This window comes from Dufourea novaeangliae, unplaced genomic scaffold (genome assembly GCF_001272555.1).
Source record: "Dufourea novaeangliae isolate 0120121106 unplaced genomic scaffold, ASM127255v1 scaffold170, whole genome shotgun sequence".
NCBI classification, from domain to species: domain Eukaryota; kingdom Metazoa; phylum Arthropoda; class Insecta; order Hymenoptera; family Halictidae; genus Dufourea; species Dufourea novaeangliae.
The window spans coordinates 473,931-494,047 of record NW_015374081.1 but is presented as its reverse complement, the minus strand read 5'-3'; the positions used below and the strand labels follow the sequence as shown (position 1 = coordinate 494,047).

The following is a 20,117-nucleotide window of genomic DNA, read 5'->3' as shown; positions in this document are numbered from 1 at the left end:
ATAGTTAAGATTTAAGTTATTTATAAGGTTTATTGTGAAAGGTGGGTAGATGTAGAACTTGTGATTCCATCGACCTGCCTTGGGCCTCCACTCGCAGCAACCTCCTCGTGGTGAGGCCTGGGCAATCGGTATTGTCATCGGTAAAGCACTGTAAACTGAAGATAATATCGAGCTAATGGCTGCGAACTTCGAATCTATTTCATATTCAGTCAAATCATTTGCGTTATTCATTAATCCCGGCACTATCTCCACTCCTATTCCTAATATCAATTAACCAAAAAACTAATAAGAAATAATAAATAATAGCAATATAATTTATTCTAAAACTAAGTTTTGGAAGAAGTTCTGGGATTAGTTTCAATTTTCGACACCGAAGTGGTGGGGGCGCCACTAAATGTCCCATAAATTCCCAAATTTTTCCGGCACTTTTCTGAATCCAAGATAGCGGAAAATCTGCAATTTGTGACGCCCTAGTGGGGCCTAGAGACCCCCACAAACTCGCGGAATTTCCGCCATCTTGGATCAGATTTATGGACATTTAGTGGCACCGCCACCACTTTGGTGGCGGAAATTGGAACTAATCTCAAAACCTTCAAGCAGCGCCATCTATCGGCGTCTTTTGCGAACTATCGAGGAGTTCTGGAATTAGTTCCAGTTTTCGCCACCAACTGGCGGGGGCTCCACAACGTGAAGACTTCTGTTGGGGTTCTGTGGCCCCACCGTTTGCCCGCCATCTTGGATTTAGATTTATGAAGAAAAAGCATTTGGATGATAGGTCTTTTCTATACCTAGTCGGTAAGGATACTAAAAGGGAAATGGGGTGACGTAACCCCAGGAAAGTGGGCCGCAAAAAAACATTGGATGAAATGTCTACTGTCTCCTCTACCTCGTCTGTGTGTGTACATATGTACATATATATGTTGCATGTATGCTCTGCATCATATTTTGTTTGTGACCCTTTCCTAGATGTATCCTCAGAATAAATCATTCGTCGGTAAAGAAGTTTGTATCATTCAAAAGTCTCAATACATACATACATATGTCTTTAGGCAAATATTTTACGCTTTCTACCGTGATATGGCAGTAGCATGCATAATCGCTCACAGATTCGTAGTCTCCGGATTTCACTCATTTATAGCATTTGTGAATATACATATTTATACGACACAATTAAATAAGCAGTTTCGCGGAAGTTTGTTTTTATAGTGTTGTTATCATTTATTAATAAAATAAATAAATTTCGTTTTATAGTTTTTGCTTTCATAAATTAATCTATAAAAATTTGAATTTGTTCACAATTGTATTTGTAGGTATATCAGTAGTCTAGTGTTGTAACTTATAACTCTGTTTCCTCTGATATTTGTTCTTTGTTATTTCAATATAATGTTCGTCTCCTTATTTGATCTCACTGTTTAACTGTCCTTAGCTTTAAATTTATATATTTAGTTTTTGAAGAAACATGTATCTACTATCTATTATGGTTGCGTACTATAACTGGATTAATGTTGAACTTCTTCCATTTGTCATTTGCGATAAGTTATATGGAGTATATAAAATATATATTTGTTTGGAGGGGTCAACAATCAAGCATTTTAAATGGAACGGTTAAAAAATGCCTAGATTAGCGGCATTTCAATGCCGTTTGATTATTTTTTAGGCGAATTCGTGAAAGTGTTCGCTATCGAATTACGTGACGGTTTGTTTGAGCGTTAATTTAAAGACTAGTTTAGGGTGATAATTTCAATAATATCGCAAATGAAGAGGAATTAGGAAAAAGGTTTAGGAAGGAATTGAAATATTTGACAACACGATGCCTGCAGTATACACGGGCTTGGCAACGAACCCGTTCAACGATCTTCGATGAATAAAAACACTCGATCGAGGTCCTTAGAACGCAAAGGTTTTTCCAGAACAAAATTATACTTGACACGCAATTTATAAAAATTGATTTTTCACATAACACGACTAATTGTAAGTAAGAGGAATAAGTGTATGCAGCGTCGCATCGAAATACACGTAGCGAATGTGTAAGAACGAGGAAAGAAGCAAAGATTTTCGTGAATTCTTTCAACGATGCAGCGATAAACAGGCCAATATTTTACGATATTAACATTCTCGTGAACAACAGGAGAAACAGTTGCGCGGTTGTGTTGTTCGGAACATTTTATTCCGTCGTTCGTGGAGATATCTCGGTGTTAACGCTTAAACGAGCCACTCGGTAAGTCTAGATACGCAGAAGCGCGTAGTACACATCGTGCTATTATCCACAATGGACTCTGCGGAGTTTCGTCTCGCATTTATTCCCACGGGATACGGATCTCGCAAATTTCCTCTATCCTCTATATATATATATATATATATATATATATACGATGTTCCATAAATTTAAATCGGTGCACACGATACAATATCGAAGGTCGAGGTATGTATTGTCCGTTCAGGTCCGCTCAATAATTTATTGCCGAGTTGTATGCTCGGAAACTGTAGTCAGTAAAATGAATTTTATAGACACCCGTTAAAGTCAGTCTCGCTATTTCTTTCTTCGTGCGATCAATGTATTCCGTTCTACTAGAAAGAGATTTGTTCAATCTTCGAACAGTATAAAATTCGGTCATTAAGAATTTGATCGTTGTTGCGTATGTCATCCTTTTGACGACATTGAACGAATAATCTTGTGAATGCTACACGTACAGCCTTTTCTTCGAATGGTTATATCCACGAGGATTCGTTCGATTATCGGTATGTATAGTACAAGGAGCCTTCGTGCCGTCATAAGCTGCAAATGCAAGAGGAGTCCTTTTAACCGTTTGGGATCGAAGGTCGGAATATTTTTGGCACAGCAATTTTATCGTTCCGGTCGAAAGCCGGGATAAGTATACCCGGCACACTCGCCAATGCTGCATATTTATCGGCTACTATATACATTATCATTGTTCTATGAGAAAATCGTGTTGATAACCGGTGGCGAGAACTAGTCCTTTGAGATTTGGTAATATCATATATATATATATATATATATATATATACACGTGGCCAACAGCTACATATATGTATTTAACATAAAGAAACAAGTAAGATAAATAAACTCCAATGACACGCTTAATATTTATACGTAAACTAGTGGTTGCAGAGTTTCGTGTTGGCGCTATACATCCCGAAAGAGATTCAAGACATCCTAAACGGTGGAGAAAGTCCTAAGGGTTGATTCGTATACTTCGATAGAAAACTACAGCATGGATGACGGAAATCTGGTTATATATCCGGTGACTATTTCGAAAAATCCTATAAGGGAACGAAATTATGAGGTGTAACTTTTCACTTATATTAATGAATGATATATGTTCCGAAACTGTATTAAAATGTAATTATTTATAGGACAATTCTTGAGGGTATGCGTATGTGTTGCGGCACTTGTAGCGACCAATATATACGTATAACTTTGGCTAACAGTTTTTCGACCGCAAAGGGTTAATTTCAACCGAACGAGGCGAATTGAAATAAATAACGTGGAAATAACGAAAGCGTTTGGTCGGCTACTTAACGGTGAATTATGAAAGTTAAATTTGCCAACGTAGGTGGGACCGGAATCTTGAGCCTACGCCCGCGCGTATTTTATTTTAACCCCGGGGCACTCCTGTTAACGATTACCCTTAACCATAACCGTTATCAAGACGAAGCGATCGCAGGGAACTCATTTTTTTTCGGGGCCGCCGATGGAGCCTAAAGAGAAAGGGTTCAAAGGCGTGCAAGTAATTTGAGGCTTTATTGCGGAAAAGCTCGGTAATTTTACGAGCTTTCCAGCGAGGCGAATTAAGATTTGCATAACGTCGACTCGCCTTGCCGCGCCTCGTCGCCCCGCTCGGACCTAAGCGTCTAGAAATGCAAATGTAGCCCTCGTGCTTAGAATCTGCCGTCTCTTTCTTTCTCCAGCGAGTGGTTAGAAGCGCGGATAGAACCAGGGGAATCGTAAGGGACACGAATGTCGAAGGTGCGGAGGACGAAGAGCGAAAATGGGGGGAGGGGGACCTATGGTATTACGGGAACGTAAGATCCCGGACCATTCGTTCTCTCGAGAAGAAAGAATCTTGCAGCTACCCCCTTTTACAGTTCCTCTCTATTTTCGTTCCTTTGGCCCCGTGTGCGTCAGGAGACGGAAAATTTCGTTCTCTCGCGAGAGAGAGGGAGGGAAAATTGGGACGTAATTCGATCGTTTTTACGCCCCGGTACAATATTGACTTTATTTTTCGTAGTCTCGCGTTTACGCGTTCGGAAGGCTAGCGATCGAAGTAATACAGAGAACATTGCTTCGATAGATAGAAATACGATAATTCGGATCCCGTTAAGGCTCCCATGCATCGCTTCGGGACATTCCCAAATGTCGATGCGTTGTACGAACATATGCCGTACGACGAATCGTATCGTCTATGGGCTGCTTTAGTCTCGCGTAGACTTGTAGTCTCGTTCGAACGACGAACGTTTCGAGCAACGTTTCTTTCGTGGTAATAGTAATAAATTCGATAGACTACAGCGCCGTTTCCGCGTGTCATCGGCTTATTGACACGGTGTCGTGCGTATCGTGGCCGTCGAAACTGCTGGATGGGTAACGTGTAACGACATCGATACGTTCCACGATCGTTAGCGTAAATCGATCGCGTTGGTACGTATTCGCGCGTGGCTCAGGTGCACCCGATTACGTTAATAATGAACACAACTGGTGCTCACCTGCGTGACTCGTTGAACGCGCGTTTAATCTGTTTATCCGAGCTCGTTGCAGCCGTCGTGCAGCAACAGTAGCAGCAGCAGCAGCAGCACATTTGTCCGGCAACATTATCAACGCTGCGACGACGCCGATTCCTACATAGGTTGGTTGTATCACGGAACCGAAAGTGCGTGCGGTTTCCCTCGGGTATCGGTGAAAAGCTCGAGACACATCGATTCGAAGCCGTGGATAGTTTGCTGGTTGGAGGATAGTTATCGGTTAAGTTCCTTCGATAACTATCGAATCTGTACCAAGCGAAAATGCGACACTGACGGCTGACCAGGATCAGCAGAATACCTGATGGTCCTTGGTAGTTTCAAACTGTTTCGTAGTCGCGTGGCGATCGTTCGACGTTTCGACACGGAACGAACGAGCCAACATTTTTTTCCCCCGAGCACGTAGCAAACTCGGTATGCGGGAAACGGTAAAAAGCGAAGCAAATAAAACAGATAAAGGCGAGGGTGAGATTCGGAAGGGTAAGGTCGAACGTATTTACGGTATACATATTTTGGTATCGCCTACGGGCTGGTCAAACGTCGATTGAACCTCGGCGTATTCCCGGCACGCCGCGGAATCACTGGGAGGTGTATTTTTCGCGAAAAATCTCATGTTCGGATAAAGTTCTTGGTTATCGCTCGGCTCGACTGAACTCGACTGGACTCCGCCAATGCAACGTGCCGGATCGAATAGAATCGAGTTTCCTTTCGTTTCCCTCGGCTTTCGAGTTTCTAAGCACTTTGGATCTCTGCTCTCCCACGTACATACAAATATGTATGAATTCGCGCACATGTTCGTCCCTTCCGTCGGTAAAATAGTTTTTTGCTTCTTCGAAACTCGCTACCTATGCATATCGGTTTCGATGCGAAATATAATCGGCAACGATCCAGGGACTTTTCACTGTCAGATTTCTAGAGATTCAACCGCAGACGGAACAGAAATCGGTCCACATGAAAATAACGAAAAACGGACTGATATCAATGTTCAAGGGGCAATCAACAAGGAAATGTTTGGTCGGAACGCGTATTCCGTGTACTTTTGAACGTCGGAAGGCGACGCAGAAATGTGCAGAAAGATCGACGCGTAAAATGGCAGGATAAAAGCGTTTCGATCGCGCGCAGCTCCGCGATGCACGCCGCTCGGTGATAAATTTCAATTTTACTGAATTATACAGCACAGCAGGGACGCGGGCGATCGTTTAAAGTACAAGCAAATGCTTTCACGATCGAATTCGTCGCGCGGTTTCTGGCAGGACTGTTCCCTCTCTGTTTGCGCATAATAAATATTTATAAGGTGGAACGCAGAGACACCGATAAGAAGGTGGAGAGCTAGCTCCGTCTGGTTTTTGCGATCGGTGTTCTCGCCTACGTTGCTCGCCTCCATCGTCGCCGTACATAGTTGGTCATCGACTGAAATTCGACATCGACTGATTTCCGTTGGCAACTCGGCGGATGGTTTCGCGTGGGAGTCGTGTACGCGTGCTCTACCATATGATCGTTAACGCGTAAGCAGCTTAGCGGGGATACTTGCTCGAAACGCTCGACTCCCAACTACATAGATATCGAGTGTTATCGCGCGTACAGGGAAGCTCGTTATATTTCTAATTACGGATTCCCGCTTCGATGGAGAGAAGTTTTAATTACTGGCTTACGTAATTATTACCTCGAGCAACCTGGGACGTCTTCGTTGGACGGTAGCTATCGAACGGACGGCCAAGATTACCTACCCGTCTCGTAATCGTCGAACGCGAACTTTCGAACTAGCTGTTTTAATCGTTCGCGCGGATTAACCGTGTCATTGGTTTTTCTCGCAATTAGAAATCTGCGTTTCGAGCGTCGGTAACGGACGGCTGTTAAGGTTACGAACGTAATTTCAGTTTAGTTCCCATCGAGGAACATGGTTGATAGAGGCGTTATAATTACCTGCAATCGTGGCGTTGACCGTTATAGTACCGAAGCCAATCAAGATCGTCGTATCCTTGTCTGCGGTGAGACTGTTTAGCTGCCACGAACAGGACTACTCGCGTTTACAGCGATATGCGCGGTTGCGTGGTATGGAAAACGCGGATGCCGTAGCTTTACGAATCAACGTTGTACACGCACGAGCAAACTCGGCTTCCGTTGGGGGAAAAACTGGCGTAAGAAAAGGGCAGTCCATCGTTTGGAAAAATTTATTTCAAGTACTGAAATACACGTTAAACCGAATTAGTATACACGACATCGAGTTTTCTATATGCTGCTCGATTATATGTATACTTGGACTTCTCGACACAAGGTCTGATCAAAAAGTTCAGGTACTTTATCTGTGAATCATTTGTTATTAATCCGAGAGAGGATCTCCTCGTTTTGTCCTTATACGTATTCACGAAGTCCAGAAATTTTTTCATCGCACCTTGTACAATGAAATCGACGAAAAAATCTGGCTTACACTCGGCACTAGTTTTGTTTAGTATACGCTGTGCTAAATTCGTCCATGTATTTTTTCTTGTGAAAACTTTTTACGTCCATGCTTTTCGTCTGAATTGAAAATGGATAAACGGCAGGCTTCGACGTCGCATCAACCAGTGCCATTTCGTTTCCCGACCATTCTACCAACGAAGTGGCACGACGACGACGACGACGACGACGACGACGACGACGACGACGACGACGAACGACAATCTGCCTTTCTCTTTCGTGTAATCCGCCGTTATTCCGCGTTTAGAGCACAAACAAAACCGCTTACCCGTAAATACCCGCGATTCATCGAAGCAGGCGAAACTTAAAGCCGGGCTTAAAAAGACTGTCGGTTGGCATCGCGGGCGACACCAGCCCCCGTTCCCGAAAACGTTTAATACCGGCGTGTCCGTATGCCTTCGGTGCGCGCGATGATTTATCGTTCCCCGAGACGCGCAAGAATATAACGGTAGTGATTTATCGTTCCATTATTCGGTCTTCTCTCCCAGTTGCCCTTGCGTTTACGACAAAGTGGCGGACGCTTTAGCCTCGCGCTACATCCGTAAATCCCTAAAGAGGACCGATATTGTGCCAAACCTATTCCATTATACGTTGAGATAAACGCGGCAGATTCCTTGAAAACAGCGGACATCCAAAGGCTAGCAGCAGCGAAACCTCGAAGGAAACTCTGACCGAGTTTTTTTTCTCGTTTAATCGAGGGATTGCGCTCTGGTAAACTCTGCTGCTCTTCTCTCTACCGAGGACTCGTTAATAATTCACGCGTTCTTCTGGCTTGCGTCGAAGCAATGAATAGCAACCGACTGCGGGATTCGTTACATGTATAATATTTACACCGTGTGTTAGATTGTTTACCGAAGCGACGCCTATTTCTTCCTTTTAATCTTACGTTTCCCCTTCCTCGAGACGGCCTTCAGCTTCGGTACGATTATGGGTGGCGGTGGACCGAATTCAGGCAGAGGAATGTAATTTCGTGGCGCCTTAAATTCAATTTCGAGCGTGTTCTTTAGGTCGTCGTTGTATAAAATTTGTCTCGCGGACTTCAACGAAAACATCTCCTCGTCGGGCATATTCTGTGGTGGTATTCGGTCTGGTATCACGTTAACTTTTGAACAACCGATCTTGCATTTCTCCTGGTCTAAACAACAACAAAAAAAACGCTGTTCATCGTGTATCGCGGTGCCTGTTTAAAAAATGCGACGCACCTCTCGCGTCCGGGCAATCAAAGTCGAAGCTAAGCTTCTGCTGTAAGTTCTTCGAGTCGTCCGCCTGAAATTGTCTCTCCTTCTTCGGTATTTTCACGGATAGGATGTTTTTACCGATCTCGTACGACACTTCGTCGAACGGCGGTTCCGCATCGGGATTCGGGCAAACCGGATGAATGCACTGCGAGCAGATGCACGAGTTGTTCGACATGTCGCGTGTTCGAAATTTTTCGATCGCCTCTCGTTCGTCATTCGGTTCGGACGCGGAATGTCGGTCCGCAGATTTCCGTTTTTCTAATTTGCAGATGTCTATCGAACGAACGCCATTTTTGGAAGGTGCCTGAAGCGAGCAACGAGCAATGTTAAATTTTTGTTTTATCGTCCTTTCGATCTATAATCTATACGGTCGAGAACCGATAGACGTGTAATACCTGGACAACGCGGTTTCAATATCTCCCGTGCTCGGATCGTGTGAAAAATTAGAAAGAGATAGCCACTGTGCCGTTGCGATCACCAACTTGTTTTTTTCTAACGAGACGTGGTACGGTAAACAAGTGTTCGTTGCCTGGGAAACAGAAAGGTAGAGGGAATGAAAAGGCACAACTGTGATCTGTGATCCAGAGCACGATGTAATATTTTACAGCTTTTCGATCGAACGAGCAGTTTAGTTGTTATTATACGTCCATGACGACAACTCTACTGGATGGGAACAAGTTTCGATCGTCGACCGATACACCTGTTCCTAATTCGTACGGAAATACCGGTGAAACGAGGCTGTGATTAGCGCGGCCGATGCAGATCAAACGCTGGAAAACTGTACCTCGCAAAGTTTAGAATTGCAATTAGAAATTAATCGTGGAATAGCGAGGTGAAACTGCGGGTCGGTGGAAATGACTTCACTAGTTTCGGCGAATCGCAAATTCGAATAATATTTGCGGTAAAGCTCTGGAACGAGATCCGAGTGAAAATGTGTGTACGTTAATTGAGATGCGACAGTTTACCGATCGATTCAGCTGCACAGCCACGGCCGAAGTTTATCCGGATTATGCGCGATACTAATTTTAGGTAGAGAATACCGTATAACATTTGATATACACATACCTAGAACGCGAAGAGGTGGCGCGCACACGCGTCTTTCACGTCGTAATTTTCTGTGGTCGGTGTCCGAGGCTCCCATGGAGAGCGTATAAAATATTAATCAAATCAACTCGACCGGTATATATCCGGAAATTTTTTCGTTTTAAAAAGCGTATTTAATTAAAATTTCCACGGTCCACCGTGGCACGAGTACCAATGACCATCCGTGAAGAAGGAAAATTTCAACGACGTCATTCTCGCGGCGACATAAAAAGGGACGTCTATTAATGAAATCCACTTTGTTACACTTTTTGCCGTTTGATCAAAGTTCAGGTTCCGACTACAATCGAATTATCGGTTTTTAAATGAAATTCTTCGCGAAGGCTTCGCCACTTTCCTTGGAAACTTTTCAAGCTAACGCGATTTCTCGTGTAATTGGGGGTTTAATTCGATGAATTAAACGGTCTGCTTGGAGTTCGTTTAAGTTGTTACACCGGCCGCGCCTATAATCGTTTCTTCCATAGTCTTTTTCTTCCTTCTGGTCTTATTCTTTTCGTTCTTATACATATATGTATAATACCATCACGGGCTCGATTGTTCGGCGGACGGGCTTCTCTCGAAAATAAAATAACTCTACGATCCGCCCAAGGAAATTACACTCTGGATCTGTTCGTTGAACGAGCTCGCGTATCCAGAAATTGCCGGCTTTTGCTTTAACCCTTGAAAATATGTCCTTCCGGAGTAAGTACGTAATGCATGGAAAGAAATTCAGCTGGCACGCGAAGCCAGAACCGAGCAAACAGCGAGCTTAGTATTTTTCATTCCTCACCGCCCCGAGAAGAAGTGAAGTCGCGGGGGCTGGAGATAAGGGCGAAGAAAGCGGCAAAGGGGGATGTAGATGAGAAAGGAGCGGTCCATGGACTCTTGCGGGATAGGAGGGCGATGAGTTAAACGAGACGGGGGTCTGCGGGACAGGATGGTTGCTTTCTCTCGAAAATTTTCTTCTGGACACGAGACTGCAATGTTGGGAAAGCTTCCCGGACGTCGGCGGTGTTTCATTGTTTCGTACGCGCTGCGCTTTTCCTCCTTCTATCAAACCACCCTGAAAAACTTTTGTTCGTCCAGCTAAAGAGTAAATACACGAATTCCCGTCGATACATACTAGCACAGAAATATCGCTTTCGTTCAACTACCGAACGGCATTTCGCTTTCTTCGCGATAGGCGAAACTTTCCGATCTCGCTTTCTCTTATCGACGACTTTTCGCTCACACCAAAAACCTCGCCTCGACTCTCGTTGTTCCAATAGCATTTCGAAACGAGAAGTCCCATCGAGTCGATTAATTTCGCGTTGCTCGTTTTCCATTCTTCGACTCGAAATACTTTCGCTTCATTTCGGCCACTCCGAGAGCTTCTATTTATTCCAATACGCGCTGCTGTATCAGGATCACTTACCGGGCCATATTTTAATCCCGAGTAAGATATTTCTTGCGAACGCGCGATACCAAGGAGAAGAGATTCCCGAAATTTCATCGATCTTCCGAATAGTCGGTCTCAGGATATTTGATGCGCTCTATCATGGAGATATGCCTCGTACAACGCGTAATGTATGCTAATATTATGCGGCGCTTTCATAACGTCGGCGAGTCGTCTTTTACTTTCACGATGTTCTTCCAGTCCGTTAACAGTTTTCGGAAAAAGAGAAGACAAGTGGACAGTTTTACTAAAAGTGTGGGCTCTCTTGGTTTCTTTCGTATCGGTTCGTTAGAATCGTCGAAAAGTTTCCCGCGAACGTTTTCTCACATTGTTTAACCGTCGACGAACGATTAAACTTTCGTTCGCGAAACGCACCGCCGCGCTGCCCGCGCCACAAGGACGGTCGCCATTTTGGGTTTTCTAACACTATTTTCGACGCAAAACGACATTTTAATTAAAACGCTGGGAATTGAAACGAATTCGTCGCGGCACGCTTCGATGCTGTTGAACGATAGAACATTTTTACGCGAACGTCGTTCGTCTCGGCTTCGTGCCGTTTATTTATTTTTGTATTTCGAGCACTCGAGTTTGTCAAAACAGACGAGCTTTATTTAACCGGATTGCGGTTCTCCGGGGTATAATATCATTGTGCGTCGACGCGACGCGGCGCGGCGTATCCATTGTAACGGCTAACGAGGTGACCGTAATATCGTTGTACGAGTTGACGGGCACGAAAAATTTTTAATGAGATGTTTGAAAGTATACGAAGTAATCGCTATAATTTCGCCGGATTCTGTTCATGCCGCGCAAACTATTCTTGTAATTCGAGCAATTAACGTCATTTCATCCGTATTAAAATAATGCGCGTTTCCTTGAATTAAGGGATTCGTACCGTTGTAAATCAATCGAGGGATCATCTTCTCGACATTGTCTTGCTTCGTTCAATTAGCCGTAGGTGCAAGAGATACAGTGTTCCGATGATCGATACAGATCCAACGGTAGATCCATACTCGTCGTGGGAAATCGTATAACGGTATATCGCGATGAGATCGGTTAATATACCAAGAGTATCGGTTCCGAACGGCGTCGACTATACATAGTGTAATGTATCGCGGTGCAGCGTATCTCTGGTGTTGCGTTTAATTACACTTTTCATTTAACGATTCGAATATTTCGAATTTGATTGCACGCGACGCAGAGACGCGTAGGGTCGCGGAGGAGGAAAGCATCGGGGAAAAATAGACAAAGAACGAAGCATCATCGTTCGCGTAGATTAATGTAAATGCATTCGAGATTATCGGTCTGTCTCCCGTCAATAGAATCGCAATTGCAGCGCATCGTTAGGCTCTGCGGTGGCCGCAGAGGCGGCGCGCGCGGTGTGAGCGCAGTTAGCATTCGAGCAATTTGCCTTCGACAAAGTTTAATTCCATTGCGCTATGGTAACCGGAATAAATAAATTAATCGGGAGCAAATAATAACGAGCGGGAGCGATGGCGATGGGACGCGGGAAACGTGTACACGTATACATACATACGTATGTACGCGAGCCGCGTGTAAATCTCTGTACAGTTTAACGCAAAGAATTATTTACGTTCGACAATAACACCGTGTAACCGTGGTGTAACAGCGACACTCGTTATAATCGCATTACCAATTCCATCCCTGTAATTGCGTGACGATCTTTATTTCGTTCAATATCTCGATACGAATACTCGTCCAACGCGCATCGTTATCGTAACTAGGCCAATTAACGAACTAGAAAACAAACTTGTATCTTTCAAAGGTAATTCGTTGAAAGTCGACGGAAGAAGTAATACTGTGAACACGAATGAATCGAGCTGTAGAGAGTTTCTACGTTTTATATGAAACTTGAATGCGGCAACGTTTATCATCTCTTTCCGTTTTATTCTCCCTTTTTTTCTCCTCAACAAACGATACGGTCTCCGACCGAAGCACTTTCATCGATCGAGACTATTACCGTTGGCAGCTTACCGCGAGTCCAACAGCAGTGTGCCGTTTCAAATACGTTCGCCGATCAATCGAATCAATTTAATTAAGGGCCTAATGCATTATCGGTGTGCAGCGTCGATTCTATAGCGAGGCATCATTTATAGGAATTTCAGGACATTCAGCAGAGAAAGCCGTTTGTATGGCGCTGCGCTGGCAAGTGTTTGTTTCGAAACCGTGAACACGATAGACGTTTCCATGTAAACGTGCTTTAACGCCACTCGATTCTGTTTCAAGGGACGTTCGTGTCCACTTTTTTGAGGTCGATGACACTTTATAGCGGGTGGATCGTTCGTTTCGACGAAAATTTCGAAATCATATCATGGCAAAAGTTGTTCGATTCCGTATTCTTTTCTGAACCTAGTACATCGTAGAAGAGATTTTCAAACACGAGACAGGAGGGTTCGTTCCTTGCGTTTAGAATGCGGGCGGGATAGGCCGGTTAGGACGGTTAGTTTAATTTCCGGTCGGTCGGACGGTCGGTCGGTGTCTCGGAAAAACGTGCCTCGCCATGGCGTTATCAGCTGTGGCCGTCCGTGTTTCTACCTGGCGAAACTTTCCATGAATTTGCAAGTTCACAAATGAATTCGTTCCCGTTTTAATCAATACCAACGATGGCTCTCGACCCGATGAATCGAAGAAACTTTGAGGACTCGTCGACGGTATTTAACGCAATATCGTTATTGGGCTACTGCACGGACCTTTCGTTTAATTGGAATTTTCCTCGGAGCTTAAGGAATTACTTCCGCGTAATTGTTCGCTATGGTCCGTTCATTAGAACGGGGCCAAGAATCGTTCGCCATCCGGTCCCGTTTCCGTCGAACGAGACGCCGGGAATTTTTCTTTATCGTTCGATTCGATAAAGATTAAACCGAACTCGAGCGGAAAATCGACTGGTTCGCGAAATTAAAAGTTAAAGGACGCAATGGGTGGTCCGGCCTGCAGCCTTTTCACGTCGGTTCGTCGAGAATGGTAGCGTCTAGAGTGTAGACTTTAAAAACTCTCGACGACCAAAATTCCTTTCACCGTCGTAGCTCTTAGCTATGTATTACAGGTACATACATAGAGGATGGGCCAAAATTCATAGTACAAATGAGGTCGAGGGGATAGTATGGCTCAAAATAACAAGAAAATCAAGAATAACGAACTTGCGTTTGAAGTTTCGTTTTCGACATAATTGAATTTGAAAATCTGCTCGATACGCGTACTATTGCAGATGACTTCGTTGACACATCTGTCCATTCTATTCCATTTCTACTTACTGCCATGGTAAATATACGCGTTTCAGATTAATTTTGAAAATGGGATTTTTCGAAAACCAAGCATCCAACGCAATTTTGTTATTCTTGACTTTCGTCTTATTCCGAGCCGTACTATTCTCCTGATCCCATTTCTACCAGGAATCTAGCCCCATCCTGTATGTCTTTCATCTCGTTCCGACAACGGTTTTACCTTTTCCCGACAAAGTATACACGTAATAGAAATCTACGAAATGCACGATAGAACGATTGAAAACATTGTATTTATAGAGAGTTCTACAATACTTCCCGTTTCCTATCTTGCTCCATAAGAACGTTTCGTCGGTAACCATAACATTGTTTTGTGACTTCATCGTTACGAAACCATGCGTCACAGAGTTAACAAAGTAAATAGACTATCGGAGCAGAAGAACGCTTCGGTGTAATTAAAGCTCCCCTTGTTTTTCTGTCTCCTCGTTAGATCGCTAGACGAACGACGGCGTAGAAACGTTTTCCCGCTCGTTGCGTTTCTCGTCTCACAGTTCTTGCTGTTCGACCGATTTCGACCCAATCTCGTGGAATCTTCTTCGAGCCGAGAAACGAAACGATTTTTTCATCCAGCTCATCGATAAGAAGGTACTCGATCGGTTACTTTTTGCTGATTGCCGGAAAAGGTAATCTGCTACGCATCAGCCAAAGATACATTTACGTGTCCCGTTTGACGATCTTCGGGCAAACATGGATGTCGTGATCGCGAGACGTGTCTCGGCCGACAGCTCTGTCGGCGGCAACGCAGCAGACACGAGAAGCATCGGTGTAGAATGCTGGGGAAAGGAGAAAGGTCGATGGGGGGGGGAGGTCAGCGCGTGACAAATGAGGCTGTTTGTTCGGGGCTCGTACACGCGGATAACGAGCTCTCTCGGAGGTCTCTCGGTAAGGTCCTCTTTTGCCTTTCGACTACCCGACTCTCGGCTTCCGCTCGCGACTCGAGAGCCGCGTCTCCCGACCAGTTGAGAAAATTGCATACTTTCAACACACCTGGCTACCTCTAACTCTCGGGTGTGTCGCTGCATCTAATTGACGCGGTAATTAGCGATGAAACGGACGGTTTTGTAATTAGGAACCTCGAGTATGGCCGAAGGGGAGGGAGAAAGAAGGGGGGCGGTGGAGAGGAAGACGCCGCGGAATGCTGGAAAAGAAATTCGCTGACGGTCGATGCGAGGCCGACTAGGCGCGACCACCTATGCGGTGTTTCCGGAATCGCGGGGCGTACGCGAAGGGAAGCCGAAGCAGCACCACGAACGTGTCTAGAATTCTACAGGTTCGGTTAATTAGCGCAGCTGTTTCGCCGGTAGATCCGCCTGTAATTACCTATTATGAGGTTGTCTGGTCGAAGCAGAGTGGCACGGCGCCCGGTGACTTGGCCATCCGCCGACGTAATATGTATCCACGGTCCTTAATTAGCTCATCGATAAATTGAATCAAGGGGAAGCTGGTCGCCGATCGTTATTCGGCTTAGAACGGTGAAGACTTGCGGGCACCGGCAGGCAGACGCGGCAAATGAGCTGTCGGTTCGACGGCGTGTCCTGATTCATGGGTATCGATTAATTTTTCCATTAATCCCGTTGTTCCGTGATTTTCCGCGCGGCTCGTCCACGGAGTAACACATAATCTTAACACGCATCGAAAAATTTATTTCACGCTTCTGCTCAAGCAAAACCTCTCGTCGATCCGTTCATCTGCTTGGCGGCCAGAAATTATTTTCTCGCTCGACGCGTTATTTTCGAATTACCTTTTCGCTGGACCGATCCGAGGTGTTCGATCAAATTATCGTATAGTTCTATCAGCGAATATATTTAATCGCGAAAAACGAGCGATTTTTCCGGAAAATTCTCGCGTATGTTTCACCGTGAAAGAGGTTAGTAATGCTCGTGGAACCGTCGAATGATGAATACTGGCCACGAATGGCCAGTAATCGTCGACAAATTGAATGGATGCTCGGCGAACGGTCGTCTCGACTCGGCTGAACTCGACGCGACGCTCGGAGTCCCTTAAATTCTGCCCTTTTTGCTTCCCCTTCCCCGCCCAGTCGAGAAATTTTAATCTATGTCCTCGTCGAGTTCGAGCCAGACCCAGAGAACCGACTGGCGCGCGAGGAATCGTCGACCGTGTAGAAAAAGAGGAACGGTCGAACGGTACGTCGCGATAATCCGCGAATAAATTCAGCTACCCCGCGATCGTGCTGACAAGCGCAGTATTTATCGCTCGATCCACGCTTCGAAGACGTTCTCGCTGTTATTTGCTGGACATTGTCGCGGTTGATCCCAACGTCGCTTCTCTAACCCAGACCCCTATCGATACGTACCGTTATCCACAGTTGTTCCGTCCACGGTATTGTTCACTGTCGTTCGAGCTTAGACCCTGAAAATCGCTTTCCGGTAACTGGATCGGCGCGATATTAATTACGGCATAAATTAATGTTACCGATATTAAATAGATCGGGAGAGGGCGGCTCGAGATAGAATGGGACGGGACGGAATGGAGCGGAACAAGACCTGACTGGCGAGGCGGGGTGAAACGGAACAGTGCGGTGCCACCGCGAGAGCAGGGAACCCGTATTACGTGTATTACGTGTTCGATCGAAATGCAGATAGGATTGACCATGGTATCGATGAAATTATCGTTGACATTTCGGTGGTAATAAAGCGCAAATTGGATCGTATCGAGGCGTTAGGGCGTCGCGTTTTCTGATTCGTTGCGATCGTTTGGCTAGGCTAATTTAGAAAGGCCAACAGAATCGTTTATATCCGACCATGACCAAGCGTAACTGCTTTTCCGAGAAATAGACCAGTTATAGTTAAGAGAAGAACGGAATTTCAATGACCACAGTTAGAGTTGCTCTCCCATATGGAACTCGCGATTGTATCGCAGAATTGCATCCGTTGATAGTTGCGCGCGTTTCTTCCGTTGGCCGATAAAATAGGGAGGAAAACGACGAGGGGATAAGTCGGCCGGAGGGAGAGAACAAATGGAATTAGAAAGGTAACGTTACAAGGTACAATCGATGAGGTAGAAGGATGAAAATGAACATGGTTGTAACATGTGGCGCGATATCGGTGATGGCAAAGTGGAAATTCGAGATCGTAAGTTGATTACTTTTTTCGGTTTCTGCGTCTCTTTCTCTCCGTCTCGTAGAAGCGAAACAAGAAGATGAACCGTGCTAACGATACCCGAGACTCCCAGTGCCTGAAATAACCGTATCCCATTCTCCGCTCACAATCATTCTCACGAATCGAGATCGGTGCTATTCTGCGGTAAGTTCTCCGCGATCGTTTCCGATCGTCCATCCACCCACCTTCGGGTATGATTTTTATACGAGTCTGAGTTTGTGCTATTTAGAAGAGCGTAACAACGAAGTGGACCGATGCTTTACCGGTGATCCGATTAAATTTGCGACGGAGATTCGTGAAATTTCCATGTGCTGTCCACGGGAAGAGAGAAGTAAGAGTCGAAGAAGCCCGTAAAACATATGGTACGTGTTCCAGCGCACGACGTATGTTTCCTTCGTCCGTCATCGTCTGGGATTTTCACTGGATTCTTGGATGTGGGTTTTACTCGCATAGACGGAAGGATATGCAAATTGGATCGCGGTATCTCGGCACGGTCCGCATATGCGGTCGGTGAATATCGGAAGGAAAGGCATTACCGCGACGCAGTTACCGCTCGGAGCATCGAAAGTCGAGAAAACTTCCGTAGAAATGGAATTTTTCCTGTTGCTTTTAAAGAGATTCCGTTTAAGGTCTAGTGGATTCGCGCGAGCACCGAGAATTTCGGAAAGAAATTTCGCTTCGAGAAGAGAAACGGCGAACCACGAACCACGAACCACGGATCGGTTTGGAAGCGGAGTAGCGCGCGTCGCGTCACACGTGCAATTTGGGTCGTGATTTCTCGTAATGGAAAAAGGGCGCGCGTATCGCGAAACTCATAAATATACCCGTCGATAAGGAGCTGCCGCTCGGAACGAATGATCTCGAAGACAGTGTGCGCCCTAAAGGACACGAGCCTGGGACACCGTATTACGGTGGTCGATCGGAACCAATAAATCACTGGTTGCTTGGACCCCGATGACGTTCGCCATCGATCATTCGCAATTCACAAGGAGGGATCGTTGACCCCTCCACCGGGTGGCGAGCCGCGCGAGGCCTAGGCTAATCGATATTCGACCATTAAGTAGAGACACTTAATTAAGATCAATAAGGCTTTCGACGCGACATTAATGCTATATGACGGTTCCGTTTGACACGCTGATACGAGCACGAGCAGTCACATGGATTACGACCCGTTGATCGATGCGAGTTCGATTTAACGAGTTTCCGCTATCCGTGACCCACGAACAAACCAGTACGGATTAACGCGTTCTGCGTTACGCGTTTTAAAAGCTTTAATGAAGAGCGTGGGAGCTTCCAACCAGGGACGAAATTCGTTCGGCTTGGACTGGCCGCTGAAAATCTGCCGAGATTTGAATAATTTATTCGAAAGTGGTGCTTGCGAGAGTACGACGGAAACGACGAGAAAGATACATTACCTCGAAGAGACGAAACGACGAGACGACGCGCGACGCGACGTTCTTAAAACAATGCGCGCGTGGTTAGACAATGTTCATATAAAGATACACGCGGCGTTCTCCTTGCACGTAATAATAGAAGCATCCGTTTGTGAACGTAAACGCAACCGTTCCGGACGATAAATCGCGACCGAACGATGCGACGTTGCGGATAAGAGTTTCCGACGGATGCAACGCAGACTTCGTCGAATATACGTCCTTCCGTCGCGAAAATCGCTCCCGTTTCGACAGCATCGAATACATAGTTGCAAAAGATTCCGCTGGACGGTTTACATGGAATAGTTAATCGAAAAAAAAGTTAAGTGTGTACGCTTGATTCCGACTTGGACGTCGTTCGGGTTTATTCTCGGTCGTTTGCGCGACGCGGCACTCGGCGGGTGAAGATTAAATTTTATTTCAGCATGTTGCCAATTTTCCATTCAAAATAACCTGCCCGTAAATTCGGGTCAGTGATTCGGGAAACCGGCGTTCGCGCGAATAAACTCGTCCGATTTGCCGGGCTCGCGGATTTATTGTATTATACGTACATATAACGCCGTAACGGGACGACGTCGAAAACGACGCGCGTTAAAGCACAATCTTCCGATTTAATATCTCAGCGTCCAGGTAACGAGCTCGAGTGAGAGCCAACAGAGGCTAACGAATCACCGTTGGGATCTCGAACTTAATCGACCGGCACTTTAGGTCGAGACATTCGATCCTAGCTTGCTCGTCCACGTAGCCTCGCTGTACCTATCCTGAACTCGTACTTTGTTCGCAGCTTTTCCCTCGGATCTGTTGCTTCAATTTTTTTCCACGTATACACGTTATCTTACTCGACCTTTGTCGAGGATCCACAGGAGTTTAAAGTGGTCGGATCTCGTCCTTCCGCCCTGTCGTTCCATCTCGAGGCATAATCTCGTGAAACAGTTTTTTGTCGGGCACGGCGTCCAGTGTGCTAGAGATATCTTGAAAGCACAACCTTGTCGAATTTGTAAAGAGGTATACTAGTCGCGAGCGTTCCAAGACTGTATCTCGTCGCCAAGAAGAAGAAGAAGAAGAAGAAGAAGAAGAAGAAGAAGAAGAAGATGTATCGCGTCGACTGTAAATTTCGAGGCGCGGTTTGGCAATTTCATTGATTTATCGGGCCACGCGACATCGTTTGTCTCGAGGGGACGAAAGACGACTGGAGCGTGTCGAACAGTCGTATCTTCGAGCGTTATTTATTCGCGTACAATCGAGACGTTTGGTAAACTCCTTACAGTGGCACGTGGAGCAAATTCCAGGTAGTTCGCGTGTTTCTG

General features: G+C 45.4%; 1 protein-coding gene across 1 annotated transcript; it reads right to left on the bottom strand.

The window, feature by feature from the left end:
- Positions 1–8,075: 8,075 nt before the first annotated feature.
- On the bottom strand, positions 8,076–8,625 carry LOC107190637. Its single transcript, XM_015579472.1, has 2 exons — positions 8,413–8,625; positions 8,076–8,342 (listed from the first exon to the last, which is right to left on the bottom strand). The coding sequence occupies exons 1-2, from the start codon at positions 8,623–8,625 to the stop codon at positions 8,076–8,078; spliced, it is 480 nt and encodes a 159-aa protein (XP_015434958.1).
- Positions 8,626–20,117: the final 11,492 nt, after the last annotated feature.